This window comes from Capricornis sumatraensis, chromosome 10 (assembly GCF_032405125.1).
Source record: "Capricornis sumatraensis isolate serow.1 chromosome 10, serow.2, whole genome shotgun sequence".
NCBI classification, from domain to species: Eukaryota; Metazoa; Chordata; class Mammalia; order Artiodactyla; family Bovidae; genus Capricornis; species Capricornis sumatraensis.
This window is the reverse complement of record NC_091078.1, coordinates 100,540,159-100,554,788: the sequence shown is the minus strand read 5'-3', so window position 1 is coordinate 100,554,788 and position 14,630 is coordinate 100,540,159. Positions and strand designations below refer to the sequence as shown.

At 56.6% G+C, this 14,630-nt stretch overlaps 1 protein-coding gene across 1 annotated transcript; it reads right to left on the bottom strand.

Moving 5' to 3' along the window:
- Positions 1–749: 749 nt before the first annotated feature.
- On the bottom strand, positions 750–14,162 carry SLC6A1 (solute carrier family 6 member 1). The gene is made up of 14 exons (XM_068982148.1): positions 13,925–14,162; positions 13,167–13,298; positions 12,547–12,647; positions 11,696–11,805; positions 11,151–11,283; positions 10,014–10,148; positions 9,461–9,564; positions 9,026–9,150; positions 8,048–8,160; positions 7,549–7,680; positions 5,974–6,076; positions 4,126–4,226; positions 3,116–3,283; positions 750–854 (listed from the first exon to the last, which is right to left on the bottom strand). Exons 1-14 carry the CDS (start codon positions 14,160–14,162, stop codon positions 750–752), a joined length of 1,800 nt encoding a protein of 599 aa, XP_068838249.1.
- Positions 14,163–14,630: the final 468 nt, after the last annotated feature.

Sequence of the window (14,630 nt, the reverse complement as noted above, 5' to 3'; positions counted from 1 at the left end):
AAGGACTGCTGCTGGGCCAGGCGCCCTCAGAATGGCCTGGCGAGGAGTGTGGAGTGGGGTGGGTTGGGAGGGGGGTGAGCGGGGAAGTAGGGAAACAGTGCAGAGATGCCCGTTCAGTTGGGTGGAAGCGAAACAGGTTACCGGATCGACTGCTTGAGAAAGCAGCTCTGGGAATGCTGACGGACATGCGGGGGTGGGCGGGGGTGTCAAGCTGCCTCGGGAAGGAGAAAGACAACACGAAAGCGCTGGCTCCCTGCTCTTATTAAAGGTGAGCTCTCCCTGGAAATGCCCATTATACAGAAAATACCCTTTTCACGCGCGCAGAGCAGCATTCCCGGCAGAACCCAACTCCTGCCAAGCCGGAGATAACAGTCATGGGTTTCGGCAGTAAGAGAACAGTCGGAAATTAAAACTAAAAGCCAGGAGCGCACGGTCTCGCCGCCTCTCCCTGGACGGCGGGGTAGTAAAAAAGATCTATTACCGCGGCCCGTGTAGCCGATGCTGATGGGGGAGGGGGGAGGCCGGGTTATAAAGGTCACCAGCCCGCGAGTATCTACTCCCCCCACGGCGGGAGCCCCCCACCCCCGGGGGTGTGACTGTCCCCACCTCCCTCTCTTTGCCTGGCGATGGTGTCTGGACTCTCCACTCGAGGTAGGTTGAGATAGACGGTATCTTCAGACTTCAAGTGGTGGTCACGTGCAGCCGGGGTGGGGGGGTGAGAGCGTGGGTGGGCGAGCCGCCCCGCACCCCTAGATGTAGGCCTCCTTGCTGGCTGAGCCGCTGGCCTGGGACTGCTCCGGACCGTTCTCCGGGCGCACAATGTCTTCACTTGGCTGGATCATAACCTGGATCCGCTGTGGGCGGTAGAGGGATTCGCTAGGATGGCGGGAGGCTGGCTTCTCGTTGGCCCACCCACTTTCCAGGTCCCCTCCCCCGGCCTGCTGGCCTGCAAGGCCAGGGCTCCCAGCCCCTCCTGCTCCTCTGCTGAGGCTCTTGGGGCCACGCCCACCTCTTTTCACGTGGGTCATTGTAGCAACTCCCCCGCCGCCGCCCGACCCCCTCTACTTCCGTTCTTACCCCTCACCCTTTTCATTCTATTCTTGACACCCCAGCCAGACGGATTAGTGAAGAGAGAAGTCAGATCAGGTCCCTCGGGACCCAACAGTGGCCCCCATTTCACCAAAGTCCTACCCATCCCTTCACTGCAGACCTCACTGTTCTTCACCCCCTCGCTTCCTCCACTCTAGCCAGGCAAGCCTCACACGCACGGCGCAAGGGCCCCTGCTGTCCCGGCTGACTGGTACATCCTTCCTTTCAGTGACACAGCTCGACCTCTGTCTCCTGAGGTCTCGGCTCACTGTTATTGCCCCAGCGAGCCCTTGCCCAGCACCTCCTAAACCCCCTTTCTCCATACTGCTTAGCCCCATCAAGCATGACTTTATTTAATCGTGGATCTTTCTCGCTGAGAAAGTATCGCCCATGGTGGTGGTGGTTTAGTTCCTAAGTTGTGTCTGACTCTTTGCAACGGCATGGACTTGCAAAGCCAGGCTCCTCCGTTCAGGGGGATTCTCCAGGCAAGAATACTGGAGTGGGTAGCCATGTCCTCCTCCAGGGGATCTTCCCGACCCAGGGATTGGACCATGTCTCTTGCATTGAAGGTGGATTCTTTACTGCTGAGCCACCAGGGACGCCAGTGAAGATGGGACTTGGGCTCAGGGCTGAGTCCCCGGCACTGACAGTGTTGTCTGGCACATAGCAACTGTTCAGTGTGTGTCTGCTGATGGGGTGACCCGCTTCCACCTTCTCTGCACGCCCTGCCCCCATCCGACCCCATCAGCATCTGTCCTCAGATGAGCCTTCCTGTTTCCCACCGCGGGGCCTTTGTACAGGCTGTAATCTCTGCCACTCTGAGACCTGACTACCTTTTGAGACTTAGTAGAGAATCGTGGGGAAAAAAAAGCCTTGGATGTGGACTTGGAAGAAAAGGCCACAAGGGCCCTAATCTGCTAATACCTGACTGCAAGGGGTGGAGAAGAGGCTTCCTGCCACGTCTTCCCTGTGCTGCAGAACTGCAGCCTCTCTTGCTGGCTCTGAGTGGGTCTGGCAGGTACTTCTTGGTGGGAAGTCAGGCTAAGAAGTACCGATCCAGGTCCTCCCCAGCTGTGGCCCTGCATCCGTCTTCAGTGAATCCCCCAGCCCACACTTACTCCATCAATGTCTCAGCCCCTGGACCTCCAGCATAGCCTTGTTCACTCAAGGATTCAATATAATTTAACAAAGAGCTGCTACAGACCCAGCATGTGCTAGGGGGCCCCTGCTGGGGATAGCATGCCTTTCATGAGGTCTAGAGTTAAGCTCTTAGCACATCTGATTCCACCCTTCACCTGCTCCTCAACGGCTCCGCACAACCCTCAGGATAAAGTCCAAAGTTCTTGTCCTGGTTTTCCAAGCCCTTCATGATCTGGGCCAACCTTCTTACATTCCCAGCCTCATCTCTCACCTCCTCCCTGCATGCTGCCTCCCCACTCTGCCTGCCAGCCTCACTGATCAGCTTATACCCCTGGGCCTTTGCACATGCTTCCTGCCCTCTTCCAGGGACATTCTCCCTGCTTCTAGTGTTTATCTACCCATTCTTTTCAGATTTGTTCTTATAGGCCATTACAGACTATTGAGCAGTGTGCCCTGTGCCCTCCAGCAGGTCCTTCTTGCCTGCTTCATGTATGTCACTGTATGTATGCTAACCCCAGCTTCCTAATGCATTCCTCCCTTCTCTCCTTTCCCTTTGGTAACTGTGAGTTTGTTTTCTCTGTCTGTAGATCCGTTTCTGTTTTGTAAAGAAGCTCGTTTGTATCTTTCCTTCCTGCTTCTCCTTTTAAGTGTGGTTTGTCCTTAGGTCTTTTCTTTGTTGTCCCCTCTTTCAGAAAGCCTCTCCAATCCTCCTCAATGTGGGCAGGGCTAACCCGCCTCCCTGGTTCACCCCAGTCGTGACCTCTGACACTCTAATTGGCTATCGACCTGTCCTCTCTCCAGCTAGATTGCGCTCACAAGGGCAGGGGTGGTGCTCAGCACAGAAGAGAAGGGACCCAGCGACAGGAAGGGCAAGGAACGGGCTTACCTGCTTCAGGGAGCCCTTTAAGGTGAGGAACATGTAGGCCATGTATCCGGGGATGAGAACCATGGAAGATAGAGCCATGAGCCAGCCCACGCCCTGGCCCCACTTGGGGAAGACGTAGCTCCCCATGGTGAGAGGGGTCATCTGCACGGCGCTGAAAATGAACACGCCCTGGGGCGGGGGCGAGAGGGAGGGGCCGGCGGTCACCCAGACTGGACTGCCAAGGCCCTTCCTCAGGCCCTGTAGATGGCAGGGCCACTGCGCTCCACCCTGCCCTGGAGCTGACAAGGGCCCAGCATCTTGGGAATCCCGCATCCAGGGCCACTGCTAGGATATAAGGTAACTTTGTGTAGAACAGAAGAAGCCACCATCTCTGAGAGGACCAATAATAAAAGGTGCCTTCTCTGTGACAGCCAATAGAAAAGGGCCTCCCTTCTGGGAGAGCCAATAAGAAAAAGGTGCCCTCTCTGGAAGAACCAATAGAAAAAGGCGGTTCCTCCGGGAGGACCAATTGCAAAAGGCATCCCTTCGTCCAGGTAACTAGAACAGGGGTGGGAGGTCGCCCCAGCCTGCCGTTGGCTGGGTGCCCTTGTGCCGGACACAATATATACAGTGGCCCAGGCCCACTGCAAAGACCTGGGTGGTCCCTCCCAGGCCGGTTCCTGCCTTAGTTCCCCCTTGCAGGAGGGAATGAGGGACGCTGAGAATGCGGGGCCTCCCCACGTGGGTGGTTTGGCTTCAGAATCAGGCCAACACGGTTTGAGGACAGCACCTGCCCACTGGGTGAGGCTGGCTGGTGAGCCCCGGCCCCCCACAGCAGTGAAATAAGGCAAAGACAGCTACTGTGCTGAGGTTTGTGAAGACTCCAGGGAACAGAGGAAATGCTCAGCACAGATGGGAGAGAGCAGTATTCCTAGGGAATAGAGGTCTGGGGCTCTTCCACCTGCCTTTGGCTCCGGAAGTTTCTCTCTGGCCCCGAGTCACCCCAGGGTCCGGTCTGGCCCTGCCCTTACCGCCACAATGATGGGCGTGAAGAAGGACCAACAGAGCTTCCACCAGATGCAGGGCCTGGAGCCGACCATCTCTTGGATGTTGTCATAGAACCGGTTGACGCCTGTGACAGTTGGGACGAGAGCAGGAGGGATGAGAGAGCAGTGGGCTCGAGGCCCCGACCTGCTGCTTCCTCACACCGCAGCCACGGCCAAGTCACCTAACCTCTCTGAGCCTCAGTTTCCTCGTCGGTAACACAGGGCGAATGCTCCAGGGTAGCGAGTCCTTGTTAGCTAAGTGCTCAATAACCAAAGCCCCCCCACCCCCACCCCCACCCCCCCCCCCCCAGCAAGTGGGGCAGTCACCTGAAGGTGAGACCATCTACCACCAAGAGGATGTACCGACAGGAAGCAGCCCCACCAGCCTCAGGTCCCTCCCACTCAACATCTGTCCCAGCAAGGCCTTCGCAGCTTTGCTGGGCAAAGGAGGTTTTCCCTGCTGATCTGCATGAGCGGCTGCGGATAAGACTGCATGGAAGAACTGCCAGTCGTGCAGAAAGAACCCGCAGAGGTCCTGAAGTTCACGGGAGTTCACACTGGGCGCTGCTCAGACTAAAAGCAAGGTCATTGAGAATGAGGACCTGGGAGGGTCAGACCAGGTGGAGAGCAAGAAGGGAGAATGATGAGGAGGGTGAGGGGGCAGGGCTACAGGGACCCCAAGGGACCCTGGAGAACACTTCTTCCAAAACCACCAGCTTGCTGTGAAAACCAAAGTGCCCAAAAGGACAGCTTTTTCACTATCAGGCAGTTGAGTCCAGAAACTCAGGCCACAGAATCAACAAATACAAATCACCATGTCCTGCATTCTTTGTTCTGTGATTATTGCCGTTGTTCAGTCGCTAAGTCACGTCTGACTCTTTGCATCCCCATAGATTGTAGCACACCAGGCTCCTCTGTCCTTCACTATCTCCCGGAGTTTGCTCAAATTGACATCCATTGAGTCGGTGATGCTAACCATCTAATACTCTTCTAATACCCTTTTCTCCTCCTGCCCTCGATCTTTCCCAACATCAAGGTCTTTTCCAATGAGTAGTTGGCTCTTCGTATCAGGTGGCCAAGGTATTGGAGCTTCAACTTCAGTGTCAGTTCTTTCAATGAATACTCAGGGTTGATTTCCTTTAGGACTGACTGGTTTGATCTCTTTGCAGTCCAAGGGACTCTCAAGAGTCTTCTCTGGTACTGCAGCTTGAAAAGCAACTTGAAAGGTGCTCAGCCTTCTTTATGGTCTAGCTCTCTTAACTGTACATGACTACTGTTCTAAAACACTGCATGCTTTTAATTATAGTTTAGCTTTTAAAAAATAATTTAACTTTAGAACTTTTTTTGTAGCTTTGCTTTTCTTTTTCTAGATACAATTTCAAATAATCTTTGATCCCCAAATTTATGAGGAAATGTTGGCTCCCACTTTAAAGGAGTTTAACTCAAGAGTTCAGTTCAGTTCAGTTCAGTCGCTCAGTCAAGTCCACCTCTCCCGGAGTTTACCCAAACTCATGTCCGTCGAGTCGGTGATGCCATCCAACCATCTCATCCTCTGTTGTCCCCTTCTCCTTCTGCCTTCAATCTTTCCCAGCATCAGGGTCTTTTCCAATGAGTCAGCTCTTTGCATCAGGTTGCCAAACTATTGGAGTTTCAGCTAGGGTATCTTCTAAACATGGGACGTCCTATGCTAACTTCATTGAATTGCTGTGAGGACCAAATAAATTAATGCATGGAAAAGGCCTGGTGTTGAAACTGTATTTGCAGAATGAGGAGTGGAGGAAGGATGACTGGATGGATGAAGGAATGAATGGCGGAGGAGGGGCTGGTGCTTACCGTAAAACCAGGAAATGGAGACACATTCAAAGAACACGAGGAACAGCAGGCTCATGCCGCTGGCCGAGTAGTAATCGAAGAGTTTGAAGACATAAATGCCCCCCTGCAAGAGGAGAAGAGGGCAGAATGGGTCCACTTACCCTGGGGTCCAGTGCACCCAATTCAGCGTCAACACAGGCTGTGCAGGTTGGGGTTAGGCTACCCTGCAGCAAGAAGGCCTGACAGTAGATTAGAGGAAGGGCAGGGGGCCTTGCGGCCCTGCAAGGATGTGGGTGTGGACTCTGGGGACCAGGAATAAAATGTCTGAGTGGCGGATGCAAACACCCCATTTCTGGGAAGGCTGGAGGGCAGAAAGAGGAGTTGGTCACCCAAGCCGCATGTTCGCAATGTCCAACGAGCCATGTCTCCCCCCATAAGCTCTTCCATAACTTAAATAAGACAGTAATGTAACACATAAAAAGATAGATAAAATCCAAAACGTATTTGGAACGTCCTGCCCAATCCGGCTCTGCACGCACTACCTACCCCCCGACTCCGTCACCTCCACACTGGCCTTCCTCCTGTCCCCCACACTCGCCGAGTCCATTCCCACCCCGGGACCTCTGCGCCTGCTGTGGAGGTCTCTCCCCTGGCGAGGCCTCTCCCCTGCCTGGCTCTCCTACGCCAGTGAGTTTCCGCTCCGCCGTCACCCCCTGACTACTCCGTCCCGGGCGGCGGCCCTCCCGCCCCGCTGCTCATTCTCCGTCCACTCTCCCGTCTCGTTCTGCCACGTTAACTGCAGAATCTGCAGGGTCACGCCAGACCCACAGCAGCTGGTGAGCAACGATGAAGAATGGAGTAGCAGAGCAACAATAAACCTGGGGCCGAACGGCATCTGGATCCAGGGATGGCTTTTGCGGCTCATAAATCAGACCCCCAGGGCTGGGCTCACAGCTTCAGGCTCATTTGTATTTATCATGTAATTCCTCAGTTGTGTGTCTCTCTTCCAACTAGACCTGGAAGCTCTTTCTTTAAAAAAAACAGTTTTATTTATGTGTTTGGCTGTGCTAGGTCTTAGTTTAACTGAGGCACGTGGGGCCCTCAGTTGTCGCACTCAGGATCTAGTTCCCTGACCAGGGATGGAACCCCGGGCCCCCTGCACTGGGAGCCCAGAGTCCTAGCCGGTGGACCACCAGGGAAGTGCCTTGGAAGCCTCTGAATGCAGAGAGGCCTGCTCACTCTCCGGATAGAAACAGGAAGGTGGAAAGGAAAGGAGAGCATCAGCCTCCAAGGCCCAGCTCCAACCTGACTCCCCGGGTTACCTCTGTGAGTCTTTCAGGCTCAGCCCCGCGTTTCCTCCTCCAGGAAGCAGTCGCTGGGGCCCCACGTCAGGTTGGGGAGGCTGTGTTCTCATTTCCCCCTCAGCGTCTGCATCTCCCACCAGCCTGGGAGCCCCTTGAAGGCAGGAACCCTGTCTGAGTCATGGCTTGGGGCCTGGCACAGAGATGGTGCTCAGCAGACACACGAGAGGGGGGCACAGCAGGCCTGCCGGGGGCCCCAGGTAGCAGCAGCGGCAGAGACGTGCCACGCGCCCACCTGGGTGATGTTGGACAGGCCGATCAGGTAGGAGACGAGGCAGACGGCGGCGATGAACAGCTCCCGGCGGTTGCGGAGCAGCCTGGGGTACTCGTCCACCAGTGCGGTGATGAAGCCCTCCACTGTGCAGAACTGCGGGGGGGCGGAGGTCAGCCACCCGGGCAGCTCCAGCCCCCACCCCCCAACCCCAACCCCAACCAAAGCCTGACCCTTGGGCCCGGCAGGGCCAGGAGAGCCTGGGATCCAGGCCTGACTCTCCCGCCACCTCCCTCCATGACCTCAGAAGAGGGCCTTCCCTCTGGGCATCAGTTTCCCCATCTGGAAACTGGGCAAAGTGGCTGACCTGTCCCTAACATCTCACATGCCGGAATATTCTAGGGGGTCTGAAACTCGTGGCCATGTTCCCAGGGACCTAAGACAGTGGGCTGCGCTTCTGGCTTGTTCCTGGACCCGGGAGGCTGGGAGGGGCTCCTCGAGGTGTCAGGGGTGGCATCCTCACCTGGCTGTCAATGCCCAGCATCAGCAGCATGGAGAAGAAGAGGATGGCCCAGAGGGGGGAGATGGGCAACTGGGTGACGGCCTCCGGGTACGCCAGGAATGCCAGGCCGGGGCCTATGCAGGGAGAGGCAGAGGGGGAGAAAACACGAGGCCCTGAGCGCCCGCGGCCACCCCAGCACACTTGCCGCCTAAGCTCCAGCTCACCTCACGTTCAGAGTCATCTTTTCAGAGAGTGTTGTCAGCCTCCCTTTCCAGACAAAGAAACAGTGTGGGAAGGGGCTGGGAGGGAGGCAGGGGGTTACCGGGTTGGGTTCGGAGGCAAGGGGACCAGTGAGATGAGAAGAGCGACGGCAGGGGCCTGGCCAGTGGTGTGGGGAGTTCCAGGTGCAGAGAGGGGGTCAGCTGCAGAGACACTCAGGAGGCAGGGTGGGCAGCTCCTGGTTTTGGCTGGTTTGTGAGGGAAGATGAGGGAAGCACCAGGATGCTGCTGGGGTCTGGCCTGGGCACTGGACACTAGAACCCTTTGCTGTGATGGGAACACAGGGTATAAGGCTCAAGGAGTTTAGAGGAGTTTGTGTCTGAATGTGTGGCGGTGGGACAGGGTGGGGCAACTATTCAGGAGATCAGGGGAAACCTTGAAACAAGGAGATTGTAACCTCCCTGGGGTCTGGGTCTGGAAAGGGGGCAGTTAGGAAGCTCCCTCCATGGGCAAGGGAGATGAGGACCTCAGTGAATACTGCTCTTTCCACACGACCTGCCCAGCGCTCCACAAAGGGAATGGACAAGTCACAGTGCCTCTCTGAGCCTCTGCTGTGTGCCCAGGGGGTTCCTGTCCTTGCCCTGCAGCATGGAGGGCAGCGGGGTGGGGACACTCGATGCCAGTGAGCCCGGGGGGCCGCCGTGGTGGTGACGGCGAGGAAGACAGCAAAGCCTATGCAGTTATTCCCTCCCCGCAACCCTCGCCGGTGCAGGCGCTGACCTGAGGCCGCCACGTCAGCAATGGACCTCCTGGTGACGTGGGCCATGAAGCCCACGATGGAGAAGATCACGAATCCCGCGAACATGCTGGTACAGGAGTTGATGCAGCAAACGATGATGGAGTCCCTGCAGAGAGGGAGGGGCGGGGTCAGCAAGGGTGGGGCCGGTGGAGGGGGACCCAGTGGGCAGTGGTTATGGAGTGACCAGGCGGACGAGGGTAGCTGGCAACAGAGCTACTGGTGTGCCCGCCCCCAACCACCAGGGCAGGGGCAGAACTAGGAGGAGGGGCCAGAAGGTGCTGGCTCAGAGATGGGTGGAGGGCCAGGGGAGGGGCGTGGCCATGGAGGGGGTGTGGCTGTGGATGGGGGCGTGGCCGGGGAGCAGAGGGTGTGGCCACGGGTGGGCGTGGCGTGGAGGGCGTGGCCATGGGATTCACCGGTAGACGTTGTTGTGGAAAGAGTTGTAGCTCCCGAGAGCTATCAGGGATCCCAGGCCCAGTCCGTAGGAGAAGAAGATCTGGGTGGCTGCATCCAGCCACACCTGCAGGCAGAATGATTTAAAAAATAGTCAAAATTAGAACCACAGCCAGAGCACCCCAAGACCTTTTACACTAATCGCCTCTACCCGGCAGCACCCGAGTTTACAAACGACAGTCGGAGACATGCGATGTTGCTGTTCAGCCGCTAAGTCACATCCGACTCTTTGCGACCCCACGGACTACAGCACGCCAGGCTCCTCTGTCCTCCACTATCCCCCAGAGTTGGCTCAAATTCACTTCCATTGAGTCGGTGATGCTATCTAACCATCTCAGCCGCTGCCGCCCCCTTCTCCTGTTGCCTTCAGTCTTTCCCAGCATCAGGGTCTTTTCCTGGAGACGTGCGATAACTTACCCTAAAGCTGGTATGGGGACTCGGGACTCAGGTGTGTGCTCTTAACTCAGAGCAGGCCCTCCAGGAAGGCCAGGAGGTGAGGCCAGGAGAATCGCTCACCTCGGAGTCCGACAGCTTGCGGAAGTTGGGCGTGATGTAAAAGAGGATGCCCTCCTTGGCTCCAGGCAGCGTCACTCCACGGAAGAACAGGATGATCAGCATGATGTAGGGATAGGTGGCGGAGAAGTAGACCACCTGGGAGGAAAGGGGGTGAAGGGTCACACCCCTCCAGCACACCGACTCTCCCCCTCCCCACTTTACCTACATCCATACCTGCTGTGGCTCTGGGCTTGGTTCCGGTTCATCTTCCTCCAGGAAGCCTTCCTGGATCCCTAACCTGCTCTGAATGGCCACCTTTCTGAAGCCCCTCCTTGGTATCCGAATCAAATAGGTCGGCACCCATGTCTTTCCTTTCCCTACCCCTCCAGTTTTTAAATTTTCGTTTAAAGTATTCAAGTAATACATGTTTGACGAGGAAATTTTAAAATTACACACGAACACACACACACAATTAAAGTTCCTTTCAACAGTCCATAGAATACAAGTTACATGAGGGACAGGACTTGTTGTGTTCACATCTCTGCTTTCCCACTGCCTAGAATGTCCATGGTGTCTAGTAGACACTCGATAAGTGCCCAACAACTACATAAGTGCATCAATGTTAATATTTTAATGTCTTCTTTTGAGGCTTCGCATATATGATTCCATTTTCCTACAAATGAGGCTCAATTCTATGCCTGCCTTTTCAATTAACATGTTTAAAGTTAAAAAACACACAGTACAAACCACTTTGTTTCTTGTCCTGGTTACTGAATGCTTTTCGATTGTCTCCTAACACTGTGATTTCTAATTATACAAAACAGTCCCTCAGGAGGTCCCATCAGCCGATGGTCCAGGAGCCACATCTACCCTGTGTTTTGCGATGGCTCTGCCCAGCCCAGGGGAATCTCGAGAGACCCTGGCACTGTGCTAAGAGCATGACACGCACTGTCTCCTTGAATCCTGACAACGTCCCAGAAGGTAGGTAATGTTGTTACTCCCCTTCTACAGGAGAGGAAACCGAGGCAGCACAGAGCCACGAAGGGACCTGCTTAACTCAGAGCTGGGTGAGGTTCCCTGGAGCTGACTCATCACCCAATGCAGAGAGCCCCTCTGAAAACCCATCTCCCGCAGGGCCCCACTGTGCAGACCCCTTACCTTTCCAGTCCAGCCAACACCCTTCCAGATGCAGAAATACACCAGGATCCAGGCAATGGCCAGGGTGATGGCCAGGGGCCAGCGGATCTGACCTGGCTTATCCAGCCCGTCTGTCATCTGATGCATGTTGCGCCTGGTGGAACACAGGAGGGAAGACAAAGTCACGTGGGGCTGGCGGGGGCTGGAGTGACCTGGGGGTGCCCAGGGCATGGACACGGGTGATAGCTTTCTCTGTGATGCTGCTGACAACTCTGATCACTGGGCTCCATGAGCTGGGCAGAGACTGCATGCCAGTTAAACTAATGGGGACAAAGTGATGTGTGCTCAAGGGTCTTGCCAGCAGCTTCATTCAGCCACTAGGGTGTCTGTAGTGGCTTTCCAGCAAGACCCCATCCCCTCTTCTGCTGTCCCCACTCCAGCCCCAGGAAGCCTTCTAATGTCTGATCATGTCACCTTCCTGCTTGCAGCAAATAGCTCGGTTGTTCTCAGTGTTGTTTTTCCCGAGTGACACCCCCCACAACCTCGTGGACAGCCCCTGCACTCACTCCCAGAACTCCACCACGGCGCTGGTCATGTTGGTGGTGTTGATGGCGCTGTAGTTGGAGAAGCAGCGGTCTGTGTTCCAGGAGTTGCCACACTGCTTCCACGGCAGCGTCTGCAAAGACACAGCCACACAGACAAGCCCTATGAGCCCCAGGAGCTGACAGCAGCAGCCCCAGGACATCCCGCGCACCACCATGGTCCCCGAGCCTCCTCACACCAGCACGCCACCTCCCCTTCCCAGAAGCTGCCGGGCGCTGGTCATGCTGTGCACCCCAATTTAGAGATCAGAGGGGTAGCAACCTGCTCAACATCACACGGCTCCTCAGCATCAGAGCTTTACACTTTTGAAAACCAGCTCTCCAAGCTATCCCATAAGGTCTTCCATGTCCACCCTGGGGCTACCTCCCAGCCACATGACCCTGGGTAAGTGACCTCGCCCATCTGAGGCCTGCACATGGAAGTTAACAGCAAACACTTACCGTGCTTGTTCTTTGCCGGGTACAGTTCTAAATACTTTACATGTATGTGTTCCTTAAGCCTCGTACAACCATATGAGGTAGGTTTTACTTTAAGGCCCATTTTGTAAACAAGGGCACTGTGGCTCAGAGAGGTTCAGTCTCTTTCCTGAAGCTGCACAGCTGGTATACACTAGGGGTCAGGATTTGAACCCAGGCTGTCCGGGCGCCTGTAAGATGGGCTGACGATGCTATGACTTTTGGAGAGACAAGGGCAGCTGGAGACAATCCATGCCCCGCACCCAGAGGAATGGGCCTGTTGGCAGAATGGTGGTAAGGGGTGGGGGGCCGGGCTGGGTGTGGCTTCTTCAGGGTGGGGGGGCCAAGGGGCCACTGACCGTGGTGAGGGAGTTGTACAGGTAGTAGATGGCCCAGGAGATGATGACGATGTAGTAGACGTTCAGCCAGAAGGACAGCACCGCCGCGGCCAGGCCCACACCTGGGAGCAGACGCGCCAGCGCGGCACTCAGCGAGGCGCGGACAGGAGCCGTCCCGGCTCCCGCCACTGCTGTCCCTTCCTCGACACCTCCAATCTCACGAGACCCCGGAGCGAGGCAGGGACCCGGCCGAGGTCACACCCACGTGGCGGGTGAGGGAGCCGGGACTTGCCGCTGGGGCCCAGCCCAGGCTGCAGGCAGGTGAGGGGAGAGGGGCCGAGGTCAGCCAGGCAAGCACAACCCTCCACGCGTCCACCCGAGTGTCCGTCAGGCACCGAGCGAGGAAGCAAACGAAGTCGTACCCAGCCCCTGCTGGGGCAACGAGCTCGTAGGACAGGGCGGGCGGACGTGGGCTGGGGCCGCTGGCTTGGGGCTTCCCCTGACCATCATTGCCGGCGGTCACCTGCCTCCAGCAAAGGCTCCTCTCATCCAGATGTGACCCGACAGCTCCCTCTGTCTGGGGCCCGGACGTGGGGAACAGGAACATGACCACACCCCGCAGCCCCACTGTGCACACTTACCCTTGAACATGGGGGCCAGCTTCCACACCCCCAGGCCCCCAATGGACGTGTACTGGCCCAGGGAGCACTCCAACAGGAAGAGGGGGACCCCCGCGAAGATGAGCGTCAGGAAGTAGGGGATCAGGAAGGCCCCTGCGGGGTTGAGGAGAGGTGCTCATGGCCTCAGAGCTTCAAGAAAGCCGGTCGGTCAGAGGGAGCATCATGGAGTTGGGGGTGCTGGTGTCCTGGGGTCCCTGCCACGATTGCCTTATATTCGGCCACCAAAGCAGCTCCCAAAGCCAGAGTAAGGCCTGAGGACATCCTGTGCTCCAAACCAAGGCCCTGCACTTTGCAGGTGATCGAGAGGTGAACTCTCTGGTATCACTGACGGAGGACTACTGCCCTTTGGAATTCTTAGGAAAAAGATAAGAAACAGGAAGTGGGGCCTGGCACTTCCTTTGGAGTCTTGGTTGTTTAGTCACTCAGTTATGTCCAGCTCTTTGTGACCCCATGGACTGTAGCGCCCCCACCGCCAGGCTCCTCTGTCCATGGGATTCTCCAGGCAAGAATGCTGGAGTGGGTTGCCATTTCCTCCTCCAGGGGATCTTCCCGACCCCGGGATCGAATCTGTGTCTGCTGCATCGGCAGGCGGATTCTTTACCACTAGCGCCACCTGGGAAGCCCTCGGAGTCTTTAGGGGACCCATTTCCCCCAGGTCAGCCCATAAAGTGCCTCCTCGGGGCTTGCCCCCACCGGGGGGTTGCCAGGCCAGCACCTACCACCACCATTTTTCCCGCAGAGATACGGGAACCTCCAGACGTTGCCCAGGCCGATGGCGTAGCCCACGCAGGACATGAGGAAGTCGAAGCGGCCCTTCCACGTGTCCCGGTCCGGAAGGTCTGCCGCCTTTTTCTGCACCTTGACCACCAGGGTTTTGGGCTTGTCATTGGCCACGGGGACCTCGCTGACCTCCGTGGAGATCTGCCCGTCGGCCAGCTTGCTGCCGTTGGTCGCCATGTCTCGGAGTTTGGATGCAGGGGTCCTGGCAGACGGACGTGCAATGTCAGCCCCGGTCCACGCAGACAGCAGTTTTGCGGCTCAAGGTCACCCTAGGAGAGCAGAGAGTTGGGGCGATAGGCACTGAAGGTATCAAGATCTTAGAGCGTCCCCAATGTAATAGGAGGAAATAACACACAAGCCAGGGGCCGTAGAGGGCTCTCCCCTCTTCCTTCCACCAGCTCCTGCTCCAGGAAGAAGGTGCCTTTTGTTCCCAAGGTCAGCGAGTGAGGGTATGGCCTGATGTCTCCTGGGCCCGCAGCAATGCTGGCCATCTGCAGCACGTGCCCTCTGCCATGTATGTGCTCTGCTCAGAGAATACTGTCCATGCTACGTTGCTTCAGTTGTGTCCCACTCTTTGTGACCCCCATGGACTGTAGCCCACCAGGCTCCTCTGTCCATGAGGATTCTCCAGGCAAGAATACTGGA